The sequence below is a fragment of the Thunnus albacares genome, chromosome 23 (genome assembly GCF_914725855.1).
Source record: "Thunnus albacares chromosome 23, fThuAlb1.1, whole genome shotgun sequence".
NCBI classification, from domain to species: Eukaryota; Metazoa; Chordata; class Actinopteri; order Scombriformes; family Scombridae; genus Thunnus; species Thunnus albacares.
In genome coordinates this window covers 4059661-4085454 of record NC_058128.1, presented here as the reverse complement: position 1 = coordinate 4085454, position 25794 = coordinate 4059661, and the positions used below count along the sequence as shown (strand labels likewise).

Sequence of the window (25794 nt, the reverse complement as noted above, 5' to 3'; positions counted from 1 at the left end):
GTTGTAATTTTGCACATTACTTTTGATGCTTTAAGTACATTTTGCCAATAACACCTTTATACTTTTATGCAAGTAGGATTACTATTACATACATGTCTGTAACCATGGAAACGGTCAATCAGCAGAGAAACAATCCAAACACCTGTAAAATCACAAAATCAGTTTTTTTATTCAGCAGACTGAACATGTTCAACACGGTAAAGTGAAATTAAAATAGTGAAAGCTACTGAGCGCGCTCTGTTTGGATCTCTGCCACGGTGCAGTCAGACTACATGCGGCGAGGCTGAACGTACATCACAGACTGTAAAACGACCTTCTGATTAAACACACGACAGATCTCAGCTGAACTTTGACCTCCTGCACATTTAACCCGTCTGCACAGCGACCACGGCAGCAGAGCAGAGCCGCCTCCTGGAATCTGAAATGTTTTCACCAAAATACAAATAATAAAATCGTAGAAATTCCAGTTCAGCGACTGAATCATCAAAATTCAACAAGTTCTGTCAAAAACTGTTGCAAATAAAATAAAAATAATAATTAAAGTAATACTGAATGAGACTAAAAGCAGCCTGAAACTAGACACTTGAAATGTTGTAGACCTTAAAACACAAGAAAAATCTATTTAATCACTGACAATTAAAAAAAAAAAAAAAAGATTATAAACCCACATTGTCGCCATTTCTACTGTTTGACCCATCTGTTCTGTTTAAAAGGCTCATTCACACTGAATGAATCAAACACAGAGCAGGAGTGTAAAAAAAATGAAAGGCAAAGTTATTAATAATTAGGCTCAACAGTGTGTATGAATACACAGCAGTGGTGGATAATACTGGTTGATCGGTTGGCAGCTGTTTGTTGGTATAATATATGGAGACAGCTTGACGACACGTAGTTTAACTGTTGTTCCACGTCAGCGTTGATGTACGTTTGAGGAGAGATTTGGATTTGTGTGTAAATGACGATTTAAACACAGGCCATCTGGGGTTTTTTTTTGCCAAATAATAATACAATAGACAGCCTATTCTTTCCATTTTTCATCTGTTTTACTTATTTATCAAGCTTATTTATGGATTTTTTTATTCCACATAAGGCTCCTTGGTGTTTTTTTTTTTTAATTCCTCTTGTGTGTTATTTATTATATTACTAATTTGTTTGTTTGTGCGTTATTGTGTTGTGTGCTCCAAACAAATTGCCCCTAGTGGGATTAATAAAGTTGTTTGTATTGCATTATTTTCTATGTTTGGATGTTTTGAATGATGCAGCCAAGAGGTTATTAAAGGTTAAGTTACCTTAATTATTTGGTAATTAACATTAATTCCACTGCCGTCTAATTTCACTGTCACTTTAAAGCAAACACATTGACAAAGCCTTTATAGATCTGATCTGATTTGATTTAAGCTAAAAGTTTCTTCAACAAATCAGCCTCGATAGATTCTACCTTCATGTCTACTGTCATAAATCTGGACATTTTCCAACAAACAGTGCAGCTTGTCTGAGCGTCAAAGAGCAGAAACACATGAAAGATGATGTAGAAACATTTGGTTTTGGGAGTGGGTTTGAGCTGCCATTCTTTTCTGCTGGACGGACAGAACTAGCAGGAAATATTACTATCGTTATTTTACTAATGTCATTTCTATTAATATAGTGTTTTCATTGTCTGCCTCCAACAGCAAATGAGGTTTTGTTGCCTATCTCAATAAAACATGACTGTAGCCGTTGAGACGCTCCATCATAGTCCTTTAACGCCGCTCCTTTAACCTGCAGTCTCCTTTTGATCGATTACTCAACTGTCATCCAGTCCCCGTCGACAGCAAGACACAAACAGCAGCAGGGAATTATGGGAAGAAACGATGCTGAATGTGACCTCCTTCATCCGTCTTGTCTAAAAGCTGTTTGAACAAAAAAAAAGTTGCGCATGTTTTATCTGCTTTAAAATCGTGTAAACAAAAAAAAGATGTCTCGTCTGATGCTTCTGGTTTTTAGTTTCATGAAGTTAACACAGCTTCTCGTTTTCCCTTCAGTGGCTGAGCTTAAAGTCGAGCTGCCGGATTTAACGAACTTCAGTTTCCCTTAAAAACGTAAATCATCAGTGTTGATGAGCAAAGGAGCGAGGGAAGAGCATGACGAGCAGAGGATGTCTTGTTGTGTCGTACCCACTTAAATCCTTTCAGGAAATCACGATGAAAGTCTTTTACTCTGCTAAAAAAATACTTATAATAAAATAAAATGTATATATAAAGAGATCTCTGCAGCCGGTCACGCTGTAGGCAGTCCATGCAGTTGATTGACAGGTGAGTCAGCCTACGGTCTCTGGGCCAGGCGGCTCTTCCCCTCCTCCTGTTCAGCCAGTTTGATGTGAGTGTAAGACAGAATACCTGCCAGAGTACAAAGGATCCCCAAAGCCTGAGAGTGAGACAGGAAGAAGATGGGTAGAAACATGAGGGATTGTAACCGGAGGGTTGCTGGTTTGAATCATCAGAGCAGCACAAGAAGACTCACCTGGTTGAGTGACAATGGGTCCTGGAAGATCAGGTATCCTCCAATCAGAGTGATGCAGAATTTAAAGTGACCAAACATGTTGTAGCTGCGGACGAGAGTCAAGAGAACAACAACAAATACGAAACCCACCTGAAGAGAAGATCGTCAGAGTGAAATCAGTTTGGATTTTTATCCAAAATAAATGAATCTAATACCTAAAATAATTTCCTCAGGACCTCCAGGAACCCTTAATTCAATTACATCCACCAGAAACCTCTTCATGGAGACCAAAGACCTTCTAAAAGCAGTTCTTAAACCCCATCAACAAGATTACAAAGACCCCAGACCTCCCCAACAAGAGCAAATCCCATGAAGAACCACAAAAGACATTCTGAAAGACTAAGAAGCACCTCAATCATCCAAGAAAATAAAAGACTCCCACAAGAACCAAAGAAACCTTCTTAAGAAGTTCTGAAACCACTTCAACAAGACTGAAAAGGTCTTCAGAGAGCCCTCCAACCTCCCCAAGAAAACAAAAAAACCCTCAAGAGACCTTGCAAGAACAAGAACCCTTTAAACTCCTTAAATCCCCTGAAAACCTCTTCCAAGTGCGCCAAAGACCTCTCGAGAAATCCGGAAACACTTCCGACAAGTCTAGAAAGCACCTCAGAAAGCCCTCAAACCTCCAAGACAACCAAAGACTAGAACACCCCAAAAGAAACCATCAAACGCCTTAAATCCCCTGAAAACCTCTTAAGAAGACCAGAGACCTCATCAAGAAGTTCTAAAAATCTATTTTAAAAGACCAAAAAAGCTCTTCATAAAGCCCTAAAACCTTCTCAAGAAGACGGCTGAAACCCCTTAAATTTAACCAGCCCCAAAAACGTGAACCTTCTAAAGAAGCCCTGACGTCCTTGATGACCTGGAACCTTACAGACCTGGAAACCCCCTCCTCAACCCCCTGAACCCTTCTATTCACCCCTGAAACACCCTTTAGACCCCCGGGGGTCTCTTTGGGGCGCCTGTATGTTTGAGGATACGTGACAGCCGAGGTGTTTCCGATGATCCAGTAGATGGACAGGTTGACCAGGAACGCCACCACGCCTGAGAACAGAACCGTCACCTAGGAGACGAGAGCACAACACCGTTATCATGGCAACATGACAGACTCAGGCCAATAAAAGCTTAGAGTTTAATGGATATACACAATAATGGTAAGAATAATTCACAATCTCAATATTAGTCATCAAATTTGCAATTACACAGATATTTTCACAAAATCCTTCTGCTCAACCGCACACTGTGGAGCTGGCAGCAACAGTGTGTGTGTGTGTGTGTGTGTGTGTGTGTGTGTGTGTGTGTGTGTGTGTGTGTGATGTTGAATCTGACCAGAGCAGGCAGAGACCAGGATCCAAATATTCCTCCGTCTCCGGTCAGCGGCTCAAACAGAGGAACAATGCAGAGCAGGAAGCCTGATGACAGAGGAGCCTGACAGGACAATCGCTGTGTTAACATCACAGAGACAGCAGCTAACAAGCTACCATGTTTGCTAACTGACAGTTAGCAAGCTCTTCAGGACCTTTTTAATTTAACAACACAGTGTGCAACGGTTGCTCCTTTACACTGTTCGACTTTGGGCTGTCTGAGACGAAAGTTGACAATCATGAAAGGTCAAATCTTTACTTGTCAATCAAAAGACTCGTCCACCGATGGACGATTTGGAGCTTTGGTGATCAAAGACAGCTTGAGGCCGAACTCTGACTGTATCAGAAATTTAAGACCAAATTCTCACAGTGCGACTGCTGCTATGACCCACGTCTACAAACAAACCAATCAAGACTTGAAATGACCCAGAAGACACTGGCTGGTTTTTTGAGTAAAGTTTAAGGGGTAAACATGCTCCTTCTCCTTGATATGTCAACGCTGCATTTTAAAAACATCAGAACTGCAGATGGATGATGAGCCAATGATGTGTCTCTGCTCTCAAAACTTTTAACCCACAACAGTAAAGGCGTGGCTCTCTAGCAATATCATGCTAGCATTTCCCTGCATTTACTGTTACAGTCACACTATCAACAGTCTTTATTGATTAAGTCATACCTGATAGTACAGAAGCTGCATGGAGTTCACCTGGAGCTCATGTTGTTTAGCTCCCACCCACTGAGGAAGAGAGATAGATTTATTTTATTCCTGTCAATTTCACAGAAACCACGTTGTCTTTCTCTGAGAAGTTTTATTTCAGCGTGTAGATTTACTCACCACTTGGTACAGAGATGTCACCAGGACACCGAGCGACGCGAACACCGTCCCCAGAACGTTGAACCGCACGTCATAGTACGAGTTCAATATCACTCCTAATGTTATGGGCACCTGGAGAGAGAGAGAGAGAGAGAGATAAATTACAGAGAAACTAGACAACATCTTTCCTGAAAACTAATGGACACCTCAATGAACTGTGAAAACTTCTCCAACAGCCCAGAAACCTCCCAACAAGGAACATTTCAATTCTTCTCAAGAACATTTTTATTACCAATTAATCTTGATTATTACAAGGCGACGTCTTCAAATGTCCAAAACCCAAAATATTTAGTTTTTTCAGTCTGTATGACACAAAAAATCTTAAACTTTTCACATTTGAGAAGCTGCAAACACTGAATATTTGGTGTTTATGCTTAAAAAAAAAAGAATACAACCATAACTCAATTATCAAGTTAGTTACAGATTAATTTTCTGTTAAACCACTAATCTATTAATCATTGCAGGTCTAGAGTTATTAATAATAAGGTTACAGCAGCTACATTCAGGTAATAAATCTTGTCGTCATTAACAAGAACGCTCGACTCGCCCTGCCCACTTTTCCATTGGCCGGCACAGAAAAGGCTTCATTGATGTTTTTTCTGCTTAGTGATGAATATTTTTCCAACTTTGTGCATTCATTCATTCATAGCAGAGCTCAGAAACCTCCCGCAGAAGCCTTCAACCCTAAAATGTAATCAGATTACTCCCCGTGCACGTAAACCCTCTTTGAGAGCAGAGGAATCTTTCATTCCAGAGCTTGTTTCAGAAAAGTTTTTTTTTTTAATAGTTGAGAGGAATCAGTGTCGCCAGACTTGAATAAAACAAAAAAAGCCCTATAAGACCAGACTTGGCTGAACCTGATGACTGAAAGATGTATTTTAGCTTTTTCTCATATTTTTCATCCATTATTGACCAGTAACTTGCTAAGCTAATGAAAAACGTTAGCTAAACTCTGCCCTCTTTCCTTCCTCTCACTGGACATTGCACATGTACTTGAACTCAACACATGGATGCAGACAAGCAGCACATTTAGAGAGAGAAGGAGAGAAATTTCTTACTAAATTGCATTTGAAAATAACCAAACCCTGCAGCCTTTATGCAACAAAACACCACAGATGTGATACTTTTTCAGGACCCGTCAGGTTGGGGTTGTGGCCACGCCTTTAGCCAGCTGCAACTAACAATTATCTTCTCAATTAATCTTTTTTGTCTATAAAATGTCACAAAATAATGAAAAATGCCCACTATGAAGTCAAAGTTCATAGTTGATGTCTTCATGTGTTTCGATTTGTTCAACCAAAAGTCCAAAACCCAAAGAAAACCAGTTCTATGACAAAGAAAATCACTGAATCACATTTGAGAAACCAGCTAATGTTTCACATTTTTGCTTGAAAAATGACAAACCATTATTCAATTATCTAAATAGTTGATGATTAATTTTCTGTTAATCGATTTGCTGTAGTGAGAAGATGACTAAAGCTCTCCTCACCAGAGTCAGTTTAATCTTGGTGGAGAAGGTCTTCTTGTAGTAGGTGGTCTGGATGAGGATGATGACGGGTGTGGTCATGGCTTTCGCCAGCTGGTACGTTCCTATCGAGTTGTTCTGCAGCGAAAGGTTGGTGAAGGCCACGAACCCACAGAAGCTCAGAGCCAACCACACGATCCTGCGAACCGGGAGGCTTTTTGGAGAGAAAATGTCCATCTTTTGGCAGACGTAGAGTCCCAACCAGGTGACCACGAAGTGAACGAGGGTCAAGGTCATGTTGGGGAAGCCGTAGTGTACGTAGATCCACTTGTTGATGAAGACGATGCAGATGGAGGACAGCAGGTTAACCAGCAGGCCGGCGATGAGGCGCCTGTTGGCTGATAAACTGAACAGCCTCTCCGCCATGGTTCCTGGACGTAGCTTAGCTTAGCTTCTTGTTTAACTTAGCAGAGTTAGCTATTCACACTGCAAAAAAAAACAGAGAGAACATGAGTGTTAAAGATCCTCTTTAGACAAATAATACTCGAACATGATAAAGCTGTTAAATAAATGTAGTGAAATAAAAAGTAATGTTTGCCTCTGAAAGGTAGTGGATGGCATAAAAACCCTACTACAGTAAAAGTACATAAGTATTATGAGCTTGATGTAGTTAAAGTATTGCAGTAAAAGTACATAAGTATTATGAGCTTGATGTAGTTAAAGTATTGCAGTAAAAGTACATAAGTATTATGAGCTTGATGTAGTTAAAGTACTGCAGTAAAAGTAGTGGTTTGGTCCCTCTGACTGATATATTATTATATATGACATCATTAGATTATTAATAGTGAAGCATCAGTGTTAGAGCAGCATGTTACTGTTGTAGCTGCTGGAGGTGGAGCTAGTTTACACTACTTTATATACAGTTAGCTAGTTTAGTCCACTGGTTCCCAACCTAGGGGTCGAGGCCCTCCAAAGGGTCAGCAGATAAATCTGAGGGGTCGTGAGATGATTAATGGGAGAGGAAAGAAGAAAAAACAAAGTTCTGATACACAAATCTGTTTTCAGTTTTTGGACTTTTTCTCTAATCTTTGATTTTTGCTGAAATATTGGATCATTTGAACATTTATTGAAATGAAAGCATGTGAGAAGTTTAGAGGGAAAAATCACTATTTGGTGGAGCTGTTAACAACTCATAGACATGTGAAATGTGACCCCGACTACACACTGCTTTTTGTAAGACGTCAAAAGACAAAAAGGTTGGAAACCACTGGTTTCATCTTTAACAATGTGTTGTATTTTAAAAGCTTGTTATATTATCCATTGTGTCAAATCTTCATGTGAAAAGTAACTAAAGCTGTCAAATAAATGTAGTGGAGTAGAAAGTACAATATTTCCCTCTGAAATATAGAAAGTAGCATCACATGGAAATACTCAAGTAAAGTACAAGTACCTCAACATTATACTTAATAGGTTACTTAGTTATTTACCACCACTGTACTCAGGTAGATTACATGTCATTTTAACTTCAGTTTTCCTCTTTAACTGCCAGTAATAAAGAACTAAAGCAGGTTAAACTATAAATTACAGCATAAATGGTGGGTGTTGCTGTTAGTTTACACTCACAGTCAGTCAATTTGAACCAAAACAAAGAATAAAGGCTTCATTCATTGCAACACCGGACCTGTCTGTCTCTCTGTCTGTCTCTCTCTCTGCCTGTCTATCTATCTATCTGTCTGTCTCTCTATCTGTCTGTGTGTCTCTCATTCTGCCACGCAACAAGAAAAGTTTACCTGGGGTCTCCATCTTTCCATCAGTCTCCCAGCTTCTCCCTCCTGTGTCAGTCTCTGTCTGTCGGGCTCCGAGCAAACAAACCCCCGACAGAGATTCACCGGGCCGTGTGTGTGCGTCTCTCCCCGGCGCTCGGAGCTCCGGTCCCGGCCTCTGCAGTGAGGAATCCCCGGTGCTGTCCTGTCCTGGAGAATTTTCTTCACTCCTGCTCTCTTCTGGTTAAAAACTGCCCAGTGTGTTCCTGTTTCCTCTGTGTTTAACACGGTTTTAAGTGTGTGTTTGGAGCAACAGCGGCTGCTAGTGGACTGGAAGACAGATGACTCACTCTGCACAGAAAATAACTGCACAATTTTACAAATGTGTCGTAAAATCCCATCATTTACATGGTTGGTGCATAATGAAGGGATCTTCTGATAATTACAGATATACAATAATAGCATGACTCAATTTATTTACAATATTATCCTAAAAAGATGCTTGAACTGAACATCCATCAAGCAAAAGGCAGTAAAAGATGATACTTTCGTGCTGAAAATGAATAAACAATATTTATTTTTGATTAAGTATGAAGTCTTTATCAATGAAAACAAAATGTGATTTTTAATTAGTGTTTGTTTTTCACTTGGCTGCCATTAATTTAAAAGGCCCGACAGCCAATTTCATTAAATATAAATGCAGGAAATTCATTTATGTGAATATGTAAATAAAGGGAAAATATTCACATATTTTCTTTCTTTCATTTATTTATTTATTTATTTTGATCCAAGTAGCTCATTTGCACTTCTGAATCCCAACATATGCCCTTAAAACAGTCATAAAACCATCATTTTTCTCACACAGTTTGTTTTATAGCGTGTAAAAAAATAAATAGTCTGAACAAAACAGTTACTGAATTTAAAGATAGAAACTAAGTGTGTTTTTTTTCCAGCTGCAAGCACACATTTAATAATTTGGGGAATTTTGCCCTGAAGGAAAATATAATAAATTATCAAACACAGATCAGATTCTATTAATCTTAATGGTGGCTGTAAAATCACTCATATTAAACGGCTGATATGTTTTTCATCTGCAGACCAGTTTATGTTTAGAAAGAAGAAAAAAAGAGGAATGAAATAGACTTAAAGATTTTACAACAAATTTGATCCGACAAGCAAAAACACAGAAGTTGTATTTATGTTTGAATTAATATTACAAATAAAGGTTTTTTTTAATTTTTGATGAATCAGAATAAAAATAAGCTGTGAAGGAGACAAAAAGTGCATGTTAATAACAATCAGAAGGACATATAAGGCCTAATATTCATGTAGTAATTTTCTGGGTAATTCAAGTCACATCCAGATTATAACAACTAACTTTGTTATTATACAGACAAGTTGGAATTGTACAAGTTCAAGTTTATTACATTTATTTGTCAGGGATCATGTACAAATAACATTCATCTCACACAAAGAGGAGAGATAAACCATTTTATGAAAGATTATTAGTCATTTATGGTCCTGAATTCATGACATAGACCCTGTAATTTCATACCATAATTCTCATATATATAATTACTCTAAAGAAAGGGGAACAACATTTCCAAAACTTCACAAACAAAAGCAGGATATTTATTAGTAATTCAGTTGCACTGCCTCAAAGAAATAATGACATTTGTACTGAAGGTTGGAAAGATTTATTTAGTCTTTAAATTGCTCCGTTGTGTCAAAATGACAAAATACACAGTTGTTGTGATCAACACTGAATCTTTGCCTCTGACATTAAAGGACGGGTTCATTAAGTCAGTCAGGAGCTCAAATGAATATTGAAACATGTTTTTCTTGCTGTAATGATTCCTTCTGTTCATACTGACCATTAGAAGATCCCTTCATAATGCACTCATGTTTATACAGTACTAGTTACAACTATTCAAAGCTTAATATCATTGTATTTCATTAAAAGAAACGAAAATTGTGGAAGTTTCATGTTGTGATTTTATTATGCAAATTGAACACAAATGAAATAAACTGCATTAAAACAATATTTTTGGGGGTTCAATTAACTATCAAAATATATGCTAATTACACAATGTATGTGTTGTTAATTGAGCTTAAACAAAGAAGGCTAAATAAGCTGTAGAAATCTTAGTACAATGAATTCAAAAATAAAAAAAATCTTGACTCAACTTTAAAAAAAATACATCAAGCTCACATGAGATGAGTGTTTGTGTAAAGTGAACATAATTTTTTTTATGTCAAACAATTGTTTAGACTCTACACTAAGATTTTTTGTCATGGATTTATTGGGGTTTAGAGTGTGGGCTAAGTTATGGGAGATCAAATCCACAGTCCTCCTTCTGTGCAAAAATGTATTTCAAAGTTTATCTGAAGCTAATATGAAGCTTCAGCGTTCAAATGAGTCAAATAAAGTAGATATCTTTCAACGTTACAGTCTTTTTAGTGCCAAAGTTCCTCTTTTTGTTACTATACTTCCACCTGCAGCTCAACAGGGAAACACTGTCCGAGGAAACACAAAGAGGGAATTTGATGCTAAAAAGACTGTAAATGTGTCAGATATCCACTTGATATGACTAACTCAGACTGATGAAGCCTCATATAAGCTTCACAGAGACTTTTAAATGACTGTGTGGACACACTGTGGATTTTGGCCTCCATCACTTACATTGAAAGCACATCTGAAGGATCTTTTTAATATCCAGTATGAACAGGAGGAATGATTACAGCGAGGAAAACCTCTTTCACTGATCATATGGACACCTGACTGTTGTTTTAACACACACTTGAAAAATTCTGAACCTATCCCTTAATTTGATGGATAGACATTATTCCACATTTTAAGATATATTTCATTCATCTTAGATAATACCAGTAATCTAAGATAGCTTATCATAATTTCACAAATGTCTAAATAATTTAATAATAATAATAATAACTATAACTGTTTTTGTATGGCACCTTTCATACAAGAAATGCAGCTCAAAGTGCTTTACAACAAAAGACATCACATGCACCAAGTCCTTCACATGAAAAGGTTATAAAAAAAAGAACATAAAAGCATGTAAAAAAACATTAATGTAACATAAAATGGAAAATAAAACCCATTTGATAACATTAATAAAAATAAGATAAAATAAAGTGAAAATACAATACATAAAATTGCTCCGATTTTACAATAAATTAGAGCATTTATGTACATTTTCTCACACATATGTGTCAAGTTGACGCAGATAAAACATTTCCAGATCTCCACTCGGCGGCGCTGACGCACTTTAACGCTGTTTAATAACTACCATCATTTATCACACGAAGAAGAAAACTGTTAAACCTCGTGAAGCGGGAACTGACAGCTCGCTGCCATGGACTGGTAAATACCTATTTATTAATATTTTAGCTGTAATAAGCTTTTACACCTCTACATGTTTAGTTGTATGTGTGAACTGCGCTTCTGGTTTTTAGTTTATAACGTAGCCGGCTAGTCCGCGTCAGGTTACTTTACTGCGTTCTCTGGAGCTAACGATGCTAACACTGCTAACACTGCCGTCCATAATCACTGCAGATGCTAGCAGGCTAATACTGATTTACATACACAGGTGATATGTTGAACTAGAGCTGCTTAAAACTTCGATAACAGTCAGTATTTTGATATAAATACACTAATTACTGACTAAACAAAGCTTAAATTAAATGCTAACGCCGCTGAACAAACTATAAACAGTAGCTTTTAAGCGTTTTTAACTGTCATAACTGCTGCACATTATTAAGCTTTTATTGTTTATTCAGCTTTATTTATTCAGGATGTCTCATTATAGGTCAAGAACTCTATTTCAAGAGAGTCCTGAGAACATGTTACATATATGCAAGATCACAATATGAACGAATGAATGAATAGTTTGACTCATCCCTCATTGAATTATTCAGACACATTAACTAAAAACAACAAACCAAACAGGACAATACAACATCATCCAAACATAAACATAAACCGCCCACAATGGAAATACAACAGATAAACAAACACAGCACCACAAGCACAAAACATAATACACAGATCCAAACAAAACAAAATATACATACGCGTCCATTAGTGTCAAGCACTGTCTGTTTGATCCAGTTCATAAACCAATAATCTGTAATCCATATAAAATCAGAATCATGTTACATGGCAGCCTTATGTTCACCTGCTGACCTGTTTACATGTAAAAGCAGCTGCACACAAACTAAAATTCAGTCTTAATTTGACAAAGCTGTGATTGCCAGGGACTTGTAGGAAGAATCAATGCTTGTTGTCGTATACGCATACATATACACATACACATACGTGCTGGTTTTGTCCTCCAGGGGTCAGGGTGAGCTGCTGTCTCCGGTGGTCCGAGATGACGAGGTGACGATCGCCGCTCGCAGGAGGAGGAAGAGCGCTGTGGCCTGTATCCTCCAGCTGGTATAAAAGCGTGTGTTTACTCTGTGAGTGATGTGCCTAACAATCTGAACCAGGATTAATCTGTTTCATAAAGCAAATCGATGTGAGCAGATTGATCTCCAGCTGAGTTAATCTCATAACTTTGAAACACATGAGACATCAAACACTGATCGTATTATTTCACAATGAAAAAGAGAGACACGTAAAGAAAAAACTGAGATGTTCACGGCTACAGAGCTCCGCTTATTAAACAGAATGTTGACAGAAAAATGTTAAATGGAAAACTATCAAAACCTTTGACATAAACAAAGTAAGAGGGAACTGTTCTCAGCGTGTTGTAGGTCAACAATGAGCTTAAACTCTGTCATCATAGATCCAAGTCCTGCATGAGTGATATGAGCTTCATATTCATAAGTGCTGAATATTAACGGATGTTGATGTATAAGATGTAACATGGCATTAAACAGTTTTGAAGTATGACATAAGATCCCAGACAGGTGAGGAAATCAACAGAAAATTCATTGTTTTACTCATAAAACATTGCATTTTTCACATAAAATGCACAAAATTATCTGATTTCAGCTTCTTAAATGTGCAGATTTTCTCAGACTGTCGTTGTTTTCCTGGATTAAACTTATACTTTATATTGGAATCGCTGCTTCATTACCAGTATTTATTAATAAAGTCAGAACTGTCAGTGTTGTTGTTGTTTTCCTGACCGATGGTCTCAGTCCCGTCACTTGGCAGCGGCAGTCCCGTCGTCTCCACGGTAACACCGGCTCGCTCCATGCTGAGGAACACTCCTGCTTCACTGTTCAGACAGGCTGGTAGGACAAACACACAATTATTGATCTTAAAGCTGATTACTGATCATCCTCTAATATCAAACTCTCACCTCACCTCTCTCTCAGTAACTCCCAGGGTTCCAGATGTTTCCAGCATTTTGGCTACAGGAGGTCGAACGCCTCGATACACACACACACCCAGAAACGCCGTCGGCAGTCTGGTGAGACTCAGACGCATTTTAGTTTTCTTATCTTAAACTTCTCTGACTTGTTTTTTGTGAGATTTGCTTTTATGAGATTTAGAAAACTATCAGGACAAACTCAAACCTGATGATATTGATTTTGAAGTTTTTCTTTATTTTTTTTTTAGTTTGTAACATATTTAATCTCTAAATTCATTCAGATTAAAGCTTTATAAGTGTTTTTCTGTCTTTATCTGTCAGTGATCTCCAGCTTTGGGTGGTTCAGGACCTCCACCAAAAGGTCAAAAGGAAATTAAATAAGAAAGGAAAAATATATATTTCACTTGCAAAAAATGACTCTGACCTTTTACCTCTTAAAAAATGAAATAGTGGGTACTTAAAGTCTCTAAAATCCTTCAAATAGAACAATCTGAGAAGGAAAAATCACTCTTTGGTTTTACTTCTTATGTCACAACTTGTGACTAATAGTTTGCAAGTAGACTTTGTTTTGTCTCAAAGGGTCACGAGACCAAAAAGGTCGAGAACCGCCGTCATAAATCCCAGAAGAACAAATCTGTTTGTACAAGTTACATGAAAAACTCAGTGATAAACTGATAAACGATGGCGTCTGTTTGTTTAGAATTTGGATGACAGCGACTGGACGATGGCGTCCAGCATGTACACCTCTCCTGTCACGGGGATGGAGAACACCAGCTTCTTCACGGACGACATCGCCAACCTCAGCTCAGCGTTACTAAAGGAGGACGACCCGGGAGAGGCCGGTGAGTGAAACAAACGCACCCCACGCCCGCTCTGTTTACTCTACGCTACGGCTCCTGTTGACGCTGTGTTGTTTTGTATCTTTTCAGCGGCCGCCAGTCTTTTCCCAGAGTTCCTCGGGTCCTTCCTGAAACACTCGTCCTCCGCCGTGTTCGATCTGCTGGAGGATTATCAGACGCTCTGCCAGGACAAGGTGGGCGCCGGGTTTTATGTCTGATCTGAATTTTAGGAAGCTTTCAACACTCTGGTTCTGTCGGGGTTACTGCTGCCGTCAGATGGAACTTGTGAGCTCGTGGTTATGACGCAGGAAGTCGTGTAGATGATCTGCTCGGTGTTCAGGTGTTTCAAGTCGTGAGAACGCCGCTGCTAGGCAACATGGACGCCAAAAGACTCCTCTTGTCATTGTTCTCTTCTTCCCAAGAAATGTTGACTTGTCTTGTATTTCAACGCCATGCGGAGGAACAAGAAATAAGAGAACAAATGTTATGAAACTAAGAAAAACTCTATACGACTAAAATTACAATAATCTCTGAAAACGTCAACAACTCGTGAACTCGGAGATTTCAGAAAACTTCCACTTCTGAAGTCGTGAATACAACCAGAGGAGGCGTTCATATGAACTCTCCTCATGAACACGACCCCGTTTGAAGGCAGCTTTTGTCTCTAATCCCTAACTGTTACTAACTTCCTGGAGTCTCAGCTGGTTGCCTGGCAACAGGTCCCATCCTGTCATTGTTGCTTTTAGACTTTTGTATTTGTACGTATTAAACAAACCAGATATGATGTGTTAATCAGAGAGCTTTAGAGATCAGCTGCGGGCTGTAGCTTCATATCAACTCTCAGCAAGAAAACGAATGTCGAACACTTCCTGTTTAAATGGCGTCACTCACCTTCTCTCCATCACGTATTGTAGGTGAACATGCTGCAGCACGTGGTCCTCAGAGCGGGTCAGAACAGTAAAACAGCAGGAGTGTGCTGGCTGCTGCAGCAGGAGAACTGCTCCTGGAGACTCATCACCTCACTCTACAGGTACCTGTCTCCCTGAACCACTTCCTGTCTATCTGTCTGTCTGTCTGCTTATCTCTGATCGATCACCTGTCTGTCTCTGCAGGGATCGGGTCCAGTTGGCGCTAGAAGAGGACATCATGACAGACATAGTTGTGAGTAGTGACAGTTTATGAGACTGCAGGCTGCTAACATTCAGCTAACGTTCAGCTAACATTCAGCTAACGTTCAGCTAACGTTCAGCTAACGTTCAGCAAACGTTCAGCTAACATTCAGCTAACGTTCAGCTAATGTTCAGCTAACATTCAGCTAACGTTCAGCTAACGTTCAGCTAACATTCAGCTAACGTTCAGCTAACGTTCAGCTAACTACAGCTGCACGTTATATAGATTCATCATGACATCGCTATGTGTGCATGTGCAATAGTCACGTTACAGGAAGTGCAATGTCACATAAGGCAAATGACCAACCTGACAGTGACGCTGCCAGTTCTGGTTGATTGATGAACTGATGAAGTGCAGCTCTTCATCAGAGCAGAGTCTGTGTATCAGCAGCTACAGATAATGTTTCCTGGATGTTAGAGGCAGGGTGAGTGTGTGTATTTCTGTTATCAGCAGCACGTCGTCCCAGCGCTGGTTAAAAGTTAAACATTTACCGTCACAGGCTGGTCTGTGCTCGAATGTAAGAAACGCTTTACACAAACACAAAATTTTCAGCATCAGATCTATCTGTAATTACATCTCACCGGCGTGCAGATAAATCTGTTTGTTGCTTGAGTTTGAGAGTTTTTATCATCCTCAGCTGTTTATCTTCCTCCACGCAGATCGCAGCAAACATTTGAACATCGTTAGAAATGGAAGATTACATGTAAATAACACGACTGCTGCACACAAGTCCATCTGTAAAGTCTACTAACAACGAAACATGTTGTTCACACAAGTCCTTCAGCATCGCTCCTGAATAAACAGACCAAAAACATGAATTCTTCTGTTTTGTTTGCTGTTTTTTTATTTTTTATGTCTGTGTGTTAATGTGTGTGTAGATTCCCAGTGAGAGCGAGAAGGTCGTGGTGGAGCAGCTTTTTCAGCGGGATGCTGTTATACGACAGAGTCAGGTAACACACACACACACACACACACACACACACAGCTGCCTGCAGTTGGTTCACTGTCTGAGTGTGATTCTGAGATTATAAGAGAATGGCTTCATTAAAGGTGCAACGATTAGTCAACAGACAGAAAATTAACAACTATTTTGATAATTAAACAATCGTTGTAGTAATTTTTTAAAGCTAAAATATAAATATTTGCTGGTTTCAGCCTCTAAAATGAGAGGATTTGAAAGTTTGAAAATATCTGCAGCCCTTGTCATCACCCAAACGTTCAGTCAGGGATGTATGAAAAATAAATCTTCCAAATAGAAACACCAGCAGTAAAAACAAATGATTGAATGAATAAAATAAATCTGATCATTCTGGATCCGTATCAGGACACAACATGACAGTTTGTTTTTGTTGTCATTGCTGGTTGTTTACTTCCTGGTCACTGTGTTGCAGCTGGTCGTTGATTGGCTGGAGAGCATCGCCAAGGATCAGATCGGAGTTTTTTCTGACAACATAGAATATTACGCCAAAAACGTCTGCTGGTGAGTTTCCACGTGTCCGTCACCGCGTCACTCACTGATTTACATGATTTACATATCACGTATGTTCCTAATATAGAAGATAAACATGTGGTGGAAACACTAGAACGTGTTTATTCAGTGTCACAATGTTTTGGCTGATTTTCAGTTGGATATTAAAATATATTTTATTCAGGAAATTTTACTTAAAGAACAAGATTTAGTCTAAATCGCTAACGTGTGTGTGTGTGTGTGTGTGTGTGTGTGTGTGTGTGTGTGTGTGTGTGTCAGGGAGAACACCCTCCATGCGCTGAAGCTGAGGAGGAAGAGCGGCGCCGGCTTCACTGTCCCTCTGGTCACTGAGCTGGTGAGGCCTGTTACCACGGCAACAAACACATCCTTATCTCATCCCTAAGTGTTTCTAAATACAAAGGTAATATATATGTGTGTGTGTGTGTGTGTGTTCAGGACCCAGACGCTCCTCTCCGGCAGCAGCGGCCGCTGGCTGACCTCGACAGAGAAGACGACGCCCGACTGCTGAAGAATCTGTTCACACTGATCAGAGCGGGAATGACCGAGGAGGTAAAGTGATGGATTCAGGTTCATATTTAAATTAAAAGTAGTTTAAACTGGAAAAGTCTTAAAAAACATTGAGGACTTTAATTAATTAATTATTTTATAATTGGTTAATCTATCCATTAGTTTTCCGCCACTACTTCAATTATTGTTATATAAAGCTGGGAAGTACTGACAATAATGTGGTATAAATGCCAATAAATCAATGGACTTAATAAATAATTGTAGGTGTTATTGTTCCTGCTGGTTTCCCATCGTTCTTGGACCAGTATGACTGTGAAAAAGGTGTTAAATTACTATTATTCTATTCAGTATTAAAAAGTCTTAAATTGAATATAGTATCATGTCATACGTCACATGCTTTCCAGACGCACAGCAGTCAGAAATGTCGACAGTCAGAGCAGCAACAGAAAGATTTGTCACTTTAAATAGAGCTCTAAGAAATGCTGATACATTCAAACCCCTGAACCGAGACAACTAACGGAGGTGAAATTCGACTCTACGGTGAAAACTTCTCGGCTTACAGATTATCATGGAGAAGAGAAACAAGTCGTCTCACAGTAAACACCTCAAATGAAGGAAAAACTGTCTGAAAACCTCCGATTGAAACAACTGAACAAAAGAAATACATTTAACCAACAAGCATACTTCATTTTTAATCCTTTGTTCAGTGTAAGTTCAGTATTTATCTCCATGGAAACATGATTATACTATATTATAAATGAGTATCAATGAGAGCTGTGGTTTAAAAATGATGCATCACCTGTTGAACTGATCCGATGCAGTTTACAGTCGACATGGTAAAATGAGTGTTTGCTTTGTTCAGTGATGAAGAGAATCAGCCATGATGGCCGACAACTGATTGGTTGACGGTGCGGTGATAACGCCGCACAACAGGTTTCCTAACGACAGCTGTCGATGTTGGCGGTCAGGGCGTCGCATTTGTTGCTTCTACGCTGTGTGTTTAGACTGTGGAGGCTTTCTCTTCCTCCCGCATGGACTCACAGCTGTGTGTGTGTGTGTGTGTGTGTGTGTGTGTAGGCTCAGAGGCTGTGTAAGCGCTGCGGTCAGGCCTGGAGAGCAGCGACTCTGGAAGGCTGGAAACTCTATCACGATCCCAACATGACCTCAGGTAACCTCTGGCCCCGCCCCACTGATGATCTTAACAGCCGAGAGTTTCTTCATCTTTGTGGTTTAGCCAAAGTTCCTCTCTAACATGAGTCTTTATCTGTGTCTGGTCTGTTTGCAGTCAGCAGAGAGCTGCAGCCCGTTGAAGGAAACCCTCACAGAGGAATCTGGAAGGCCTGCTGCTGGAGGATGGCTGAGGAGGTACAACTAGTCTGAGCTTACAGTCAGTAAAGCAGATACTGTGTGCAGCCCACAAACAAAACCCTGTTAACAGATCACACTACGGTCCTGTAATCCTCCTCCAAATACAATATCCACTTCCTGGATGGCGGTAAAGCCGGTACAATGTTGAAAAAGCAGGATATCAGGTGTTCCATTGTGTCACTTTGTATTTACTGACATACAAACACAAAACAACCACAAAAGGAGTTTGTTAACCTGCTGCGTGTGTTTGTGTGTTTCAGGAGCAGTTAAACAGATACGAGAGAGCGATCTACGCCGGCCTGAGCGGAAACCTCAAACCGGTAAATATGAGTTTGTATTTATGTTTATTTCAAGGTCGTGTTTACTGTAAGTCAGCAGGGTCACACTGGAGGATCTGAATCTCTCTTATTGAGCCTCTGAGGATTCGCCAACTGCAAGCGCGTCCTGTTTTTAAGCTACGATCAAACCGAAATTGTCGCAGCATGTGGGAGAAACAACTGATTTTGTTCAGTTTGACTGTAATATTTTGTGTGTGTGTCTGTGTGTGTGTCTGTGTGTGTGTCTGTGTGTGTGTGTGTGTGTGTGTGTGTGTGTGTGTGTGTGTGTCAGCTCCTGGCAGTGTGTGAATCATGGGAGGACTGTGTGTGGGCGTACTTCAGAGTGATGGTCGACTCGCTGGTGGAAAAGGATCTGATGTCGTCGGGGATGGCCCACCAGGAAGTGGAGACGCTGCCGAGAGAATACCTGGAGGCCAAGTACGACACACACACACACACACACACACACACACACACACACACACATACACACACACACAGAAATATACAACAGCAATCTGAATATAAGTTAATACATAATATAAGTCAATTACCGTATTGACCAGAATATAAGGTGAAGCTGATTATAAGATGACACGTTCTTTTCCAACAGCTCTTGTCCTGTTTTGAAAGTTTCCTTGAGATTCTATTTATCCTTGAAGCCTTTCTCACGTAAAAAAAGTGAAATACTTTCATTAAAGTAGAACGTAAATCCCATGTTTATGTATCTTGTTTATCACTCACACTCTCACCGTCTGAGCTCCTCGTCATCCGTGACAGCAGTGATCATCCGGCTCGTTTCTGCAGTAAAGACGCTTTAAACTCATTTTAATTCCTGATGAATTTATTTCCTTTTTGTGGCAGAAAAACACATTAAACTCCTGCAGGTTAACCTGAGGTAACCGAACCCTTTCAGTGCCGACTAAAGCTCAGAGCTGGATGTAAGGACGTGTCACATGCTAGAGAGAGAAGTTGAAACCGTGACTCCTTTGTCACCTCTGCACAGCTGATATTGTTTTATTACATCTTTTCACGCTGATGCCTCCAGGCTGCTCAGCCAGATGACGCATCACTGACTGGTTTTATAGATGAAGCTGCATATTAAAGAAAGAATAAAAACACACCTGATAACACACCTCTGATCACTTGACTGTCTGTCTCTCCTCAGTTGGACGATGGAAAAGGTGTTTGAGGAACTTCAAGCCTCAGAGTCAAAGGTGAAACTCACACTGACTGAAATGTCTGAGACTGATGAATGTCGACTGAACCCACTGTTAAAACCCTCTTCTGTCTGTGTGTGTGTGTGTGTGTGTGTGTGTGTGTGTGTGTGTGTGTGTGTGTGTGTGCGCGCAGAGGGTGTTGGAGGAGACACGAGAGCATTACCACGTCATCCAGAAGTTTGTCATCCTGGGAGACCTGGACGGTAAGACGCCCTCACCTCCGACCCAACAGTAGTAGTATTATTATTGTTTTTATTATTAATGTTTTAACTCCTACTTAAATATAAACTCATAACCCTCAAAAGACGACTCCTAACCCTAAACCTCAACCTATCTCTGTGTCTCTCAGGTCTGCTGGAGGAGTTTTCTGATTGGCTGGCAGCCTCTAAGCCCCTCCCCTCTCACCTGCTGCGTTTCATGACTCATCTCCTGCTGTTTTTCCGCTCTCTGGGTTTGGCCCTGAAGGTAAATTAGCTCATTTAATTTGTCCACAAACAATAAAATGGCCATTTGTATTAAAATTATAAACTTATTTGTGTTGTTGATATGAGAGGATATCAGAAGCGAGTCGTTGTCTGACGTCTCTCTTCTTCTTCTAAGGAGGAAGTATGCGTGGACGTGCTGAAGACGTACGTCTCCTTCCTGATTCGGGATCAGCAGACCGACCTCGTGGCGAGCTACGTTAGCCAGCTACCGGTCGAGCTCGCCACCGCTCAGTACGCCACTTTCCTGGAGACCGTCAACCAGCCGGAGCTCCGCCCACGCTGCCTGCAGCTCGCCACCGACGCCGGTGAGACGGGGAAATATGGAAACGTAAACACTGAGGCGAGTAAAATAACGAACGTTATGAGTGAGGATACTGAATGTTTGTGTTTGTTTCCTGCAGGTCTGGATGTCGCTGCGATAACTAAGCTGGTGGTGGAGACTGTGAGAGAGAGAGACGACTCAGAGTTCACTCATCACAGCCAGACGCTGGAGACGGGAACCACTAAGGTACACAGTAAAAACCAAACAGCACTGATTTTATCCACAAAAACTATAAAATATGTATCGACCGCCTGTTTTCCTCGATGAAAATGAGACGAAAACTAAATAAAAACATAAATGTTGCCTTTTTCCTGCTAATTTTGCAATAGAAACATCTGCAACTACGGCTGCAGCTCACCATTATTTTCATCATCGATTCATTTTTCAATTATTTTAGATCCGTTGTTTGGTCTATAAAATGTCAGGAAACACTATTTTCCCAAAGCTCAAGATGACGTCTTGTCTTGTTTTGTCCCGACTGACAAAGATATTCAGTTTACTGTCACAGACGACTAAAGAAACCAGAAAATATTCACATTTGAGACGCTGGAATTTGAGAATTTTACTTTTTTTTTTTTCTCAAAAAATGACTCAAAATAATGAATCAATTATCAAAATAATTAAACAATTAATTTAACAGTTGGCAACTAACTGATTTAATTGTTGTGGCTCATCAAAGACATCAACATTTTTAGCCTGAGAATTATTCAAAGACGTTAAGAAATAAATTAGAAATGCATCAATGAGACTTAAAATCTAATTGATTAAAATGATAAAAATGTGACAGAAACTAATAAAAAAGACAAAGTAAAACTGAATCAAGTGTCCAAACTATCACAGGTAAACAACATAGTTTGTCAGTTAGTTGTATTTATAGCTACTGTGATGCTGTGCTCTGATAGGAGGACCAAAGGAAGATCGATGTCATCGATTGGCTGCTGTTTGACCCCGCCCATCGAGCTGAGGCCCTAAAACAGTCCAACGCCATCATGAGGAAGTTTCTGGGTACGTTTGTTTTTATTTATTCATCACGACTTTCTCCGTCATCTCGTCTGCCTCTCGGTCGCTGACGTGGACGCTCTCGATGGAGCGCTACAACCGGCGAGTGGTTTGTCCTGATTGTGAGGACCATGATGCATTGCTTCTTTCTTTCTCACAGCTCTGCAGAAACACGACGCAGCCAAGGCGGTGTTCTCTAAAGTTCCAGAGGATTCAATGAAGGAGATTTACTGCCAGTGGGCGGGGGTCGGCCAGACCACGCCCCCACCCGCTGAGGACGAGAACGCCATCAGAGAACACCTGTGCATCAGAGCCTACCTGGTCTGTTACCGTAGTTATCATGATAACTATGTAATGATATGTGTGTTTTAATCGTACTACTAGCACTGTAGCGGCAGCATTACTTCTGTAGGGATCAATAAGGTTTATTGATCTGAATGTGTCTTCTTTAACTGTTTCTCACAGGAAGCCCATGAGGCCTTCACTGACTGGTTCAGCCACAGCAGTTCGGCCCCCCAGAAGCCAGCACCGGCTCCTGAGGCCAAATTCACAGAGAGAGTAGCCAATGAGATGAGAGAGAAGGAGTACCAGGTACACACACACACACACACACACACACACACACACGGTTCCTACTTTTTCTTATCTATAGATAGTTTATTTATTTATCATTTCCATCTATAATATTGAGGAATACTATATTATAAAAGGTGTCTTCTTCCATTTGGTTCTAGTGGTGGAAGTACTCAGATCTGTGGTCATGTGATGTCTGCTGCAGGGTTTAGCTCATTACCGTCATCCCCGCATTTTAAAAAAAAAAAAAAATATGTCAACCACAACTGCTATATACGGTAGTCTAATGTGCTTGCGCATGTACTATGTGATATAAGGTAACACATTGGAGACATAGGACGTTACGTGATACGTTGGAGAATCTGCGTTGCCTCGGTTTGCTCCGGGCACCAGGCTGCAAGACCTCAGCATCGCCCCACAAGAACAACTGCCCGGGGGGGGGACACAGTGTGGGAGGAAGCGGAAGCGCAGCAAGCGAGCCGAGCTAGGCTAAAGGCTAACCCCAGTATTAGAAGTACCCAATACAGCTTCTGACGTCCCAGAGCGAAATGACAAACTGTTGTGCCTTCATCTTCACCGAGATGTGGCTGCACGACTGTATCCCTCATTCCGCTAACTAGCTAGCCAGGCTAACAGCGGCCCAGTCGGACAGGATTGCTTAATTGTCCGGTAAGACAGCAGCCTGTGTGTTGTTCCGCAGGGATACGTTGCTTTTTCACCGCAGTCAGAAAAAATTCACACAACTTGAGATGAACATTTGTAAAATGCCACCTTCAAGTCTGGAGGCGGGCCTTAAAGAGACAGGAGCTAAAACAGCCTGTTTCAGACAGAGGCTGAACTGAGGGGCTGCATAAAGGACCAGTAGAAGTTCATTTTGTATATGTGTGTGTGTGTGTGTGTGTGTGTGTGTGTGTGTGTGTGTGTGTGTGTGTGTCAGACCTCTCTGTCCTCCTGGTCGTGTCGTCTGGACGTTCTGACTGAAGATGTGAAAGAGAGGATCTACAACGTGCTGCTGTTCGTAGATGGAGGATGGATGGTCGACAACAGACAGGTGAGCGTTTTATGACATGAAACAGACATTCAGTAGGACATATTTTTATTACACCTATTCAGCTAAATAAAAAATTGATTGTCTGATTGGTTTATTAATCGACTGGTCGTGATTTCAGGATTCGGAGCAGGATTCGGAGCGCAGCCACCAGATGGCGGCGTTGCGCTCTCTGTGTCTGCCTCGCCTCAGCTTCCTGCTGCTCAGCGTGCTGCAGAACTCCTCCAGACACCAGGAGGCGCTGAGACTCGCTGACATCATCTCATCCGACCAGCACCGTCTCTACCAGGTAACTTTTTAAAGACGGTGAATGCAGAACATTACCGGTGTCATGAAGGCGTCACAGTGAAGGCTGTTTGTTATTTAGTTTTATGTTGTTGACGAGGTACACAGAAGATATCATATCAGGCGACTTTAATACCACATGAACAAGTTCAGACAATGAAGATGAATGGAAAGTGATTGCAAACAAAATCAAGCTTTATTTGTGTTGTTTACACCTGACAAACACGCTATCAAATGCAAATAATATGCTAAAATATGCTAAAACTACCCTTTTATCCATCACCTCTGTTTCTCTACTGCAGTCATCTAACTGATTAATCGTTTCAATCATTTTTCAAGCAAAAATTGTGCAAAAATGCCAAACATCGTCTTGTTCCAGCATCTCAAATGTAAAAGTTCTGTTGCTTGTCTCTGTTTTATGTTATATAAATGGAAAATCTTTTGGTTTTTGACCGTTAGTCGAACAAAACGAGACATTTTAAGATGTCACCTCGAGCTCTGGGAAGCTGCAGTGTGCGTTTTTTCCACAATTTATTATTATTTTTTATTGTTTTCCACTATATTAAATAATCAAAAATAATCCTGTATAATAACCAGCTTCGGAGATCTCTGTAATTCTCTGACATTTAAGAGTATTTTCAATTTTTAAGAAATGTAATAAATAGCTTTTATTCTTAGATTTGTGAGGAGGATTAAAAGGTTTTTACTTTTATCTTTCACTGAAGTCCAAACTGTCACATTTAACAGTTTGATAAATGCGGCTGCTCTTCTTTGAGGTCATGTTTTTTATGATCTGTTTGTTTCTCTTTTCTCCTCTCTTTCTTTCTCTCCACACATTCAGGTTTTCTCTAAAGAGGAGCTCAGGAGGTTCCTCCAGAAGTTGAGGGAGTCGTCGCTCTCTCTGTTGGACCGAGGACTCGACCCGCTGGGCTACGAGTTACAGCCATGAACTCACAAAGAAAATACACTTATACACACAGATCAGTGTTTGAATCACTGTTGTTGTTTTTCAGATTGTGTTGAAATGTTTTTGCTAAATAAAAGCCTATGTTTCCTGTAGTGGTTTAATGTCAACTTTATTTGAAGTCTGCATCATCAGATTTGTTTTTTTAATGTCTTTAAAATATTAAACCCCACCTGAAGCAGATACATATTGTTAGCATTTAGTGTCTCACATCTTATTAAACTGTAAAGATTATACAGTTGTGTGACGGTTGTGACAAAGATCACACCGTATACTATGAAATAAATGATCAGAGCTCAGTAAAAGCCACCAGAGAATGAAGAGTTTGAGAATAAAGTCATCAATATTACAGTAAAGTAATATGTCCAGAATAAACTTCGATTTTGAAAGAAGAAAAAGTTGTACAATTTAGAGAAAAAAACAAAAAAACAATCATGTTGCTTCCAGAGCAACATGTCATATGTTATGAGGGTGGATTACATGTCCATGTTTTAGGTTTTCCCAACAGTTTTTACTGGTTAATGACTGTTTGAACTGCTGCAGTTGGTGCAATATTAACTTTTTTTGTCCACCAGCCAAATGGCTAATGAATGTTCAAATCTTACCAGCCACTCAATACATTACCATTGTTATTTTGTCTTGGGAGTGAAGTTATTTTATCAGCCATTTGCATATTTGATCAGTATTTGGCTGTTGGCAGGTGCAGTATACAGGTTAGGGCTTTGAATCAGCTGCCTGGAGGAAAAGTCCTGCTTCCAAAACATGTCCTGTTATTGACTCATACATCATGTAACTGGGTTAATTTCATCTCAATATCATAAAATTTCTGATAAACGATACGTTGGTGAAACTAACTAAA

At 40.0% G+C, this 25794-nt stretch overlaps 2 protein-coding genes across 2 annotated transcripts; one reads left to right on the top strand and one right to left on the bottom strand.

The window, feature by feature from the left end:
- Window positions 1-145: 145 nt before the first annotated feature.
- slc35e3 (solute carrier family 35 member E3) lies at window positions 146-8282 on the bottom strand. The gene is made up of 8 exons (XM_044343942.1): window positions 8032-8282; window positions 6266-6727; window positions 4738-4848; window positions 4579-4638; window positions 3868-3966; window positions 3519-3601; window positions 2500-2584; window positions 146-2403 (listed from the first exon to the last, which is right to left on the bottom strand). The coding sequence occupies exons 2-8, from the start codon at window positions 6665-6667 to the stop codon at window positions 2302-2304; spliced, it is 942 nt and encodes a 313-aa protein (XP_044199877.1). The 5' UTR covers window positions 6668-6727; window positions 8032-8282; the 3' UTR covers window positions 146-2301.
- Window positions 8283-11284: 3002 nt separating this feature from the next.
- Window positions 11285-25030, top strand: nup107 (nucleoporin 107). The gene is made up of 27 exons (XM_044343824.1): window positions 11285-11389; window positions 12364-12449; window positions 13174-13269; window positions 13354-13448; window positions 14050-14191; window positions 14279-14382; window positions 15103-15218; window positions 15301-15349; window positions 16237-16308; window positions 16750-16838; window positions 17106-17181; window positions 17283-17396; window positions 18432-18522; window positions 18640-18719; window positions 18983-19042; window positions 19332-19477; window positions 20208-20256; window positions 20393-20462; window positions 20609-20724; window positions 20860-21049; window positions 21146-21252; window positions 21969-22071; window positions 22226-22386; window positions 22531-22656; window positions 23576-23689; window positions 23808-23975; window positions 24813-25030. The coding sequence occupies exons 1-27, from the start codon at window positions 11382-11384 to the stop codon at window positions 24918-24920; spliced, it is 2736 nt and encodes a 911-aa protein (XP_044199759.1). The 5' UTR covers window positions 11285-11381; the 3' UTR covers window positions 24921-25030.
- The last annotated feature ends 764 nt before the right edge of the window (window positions 25031-25794 follow it).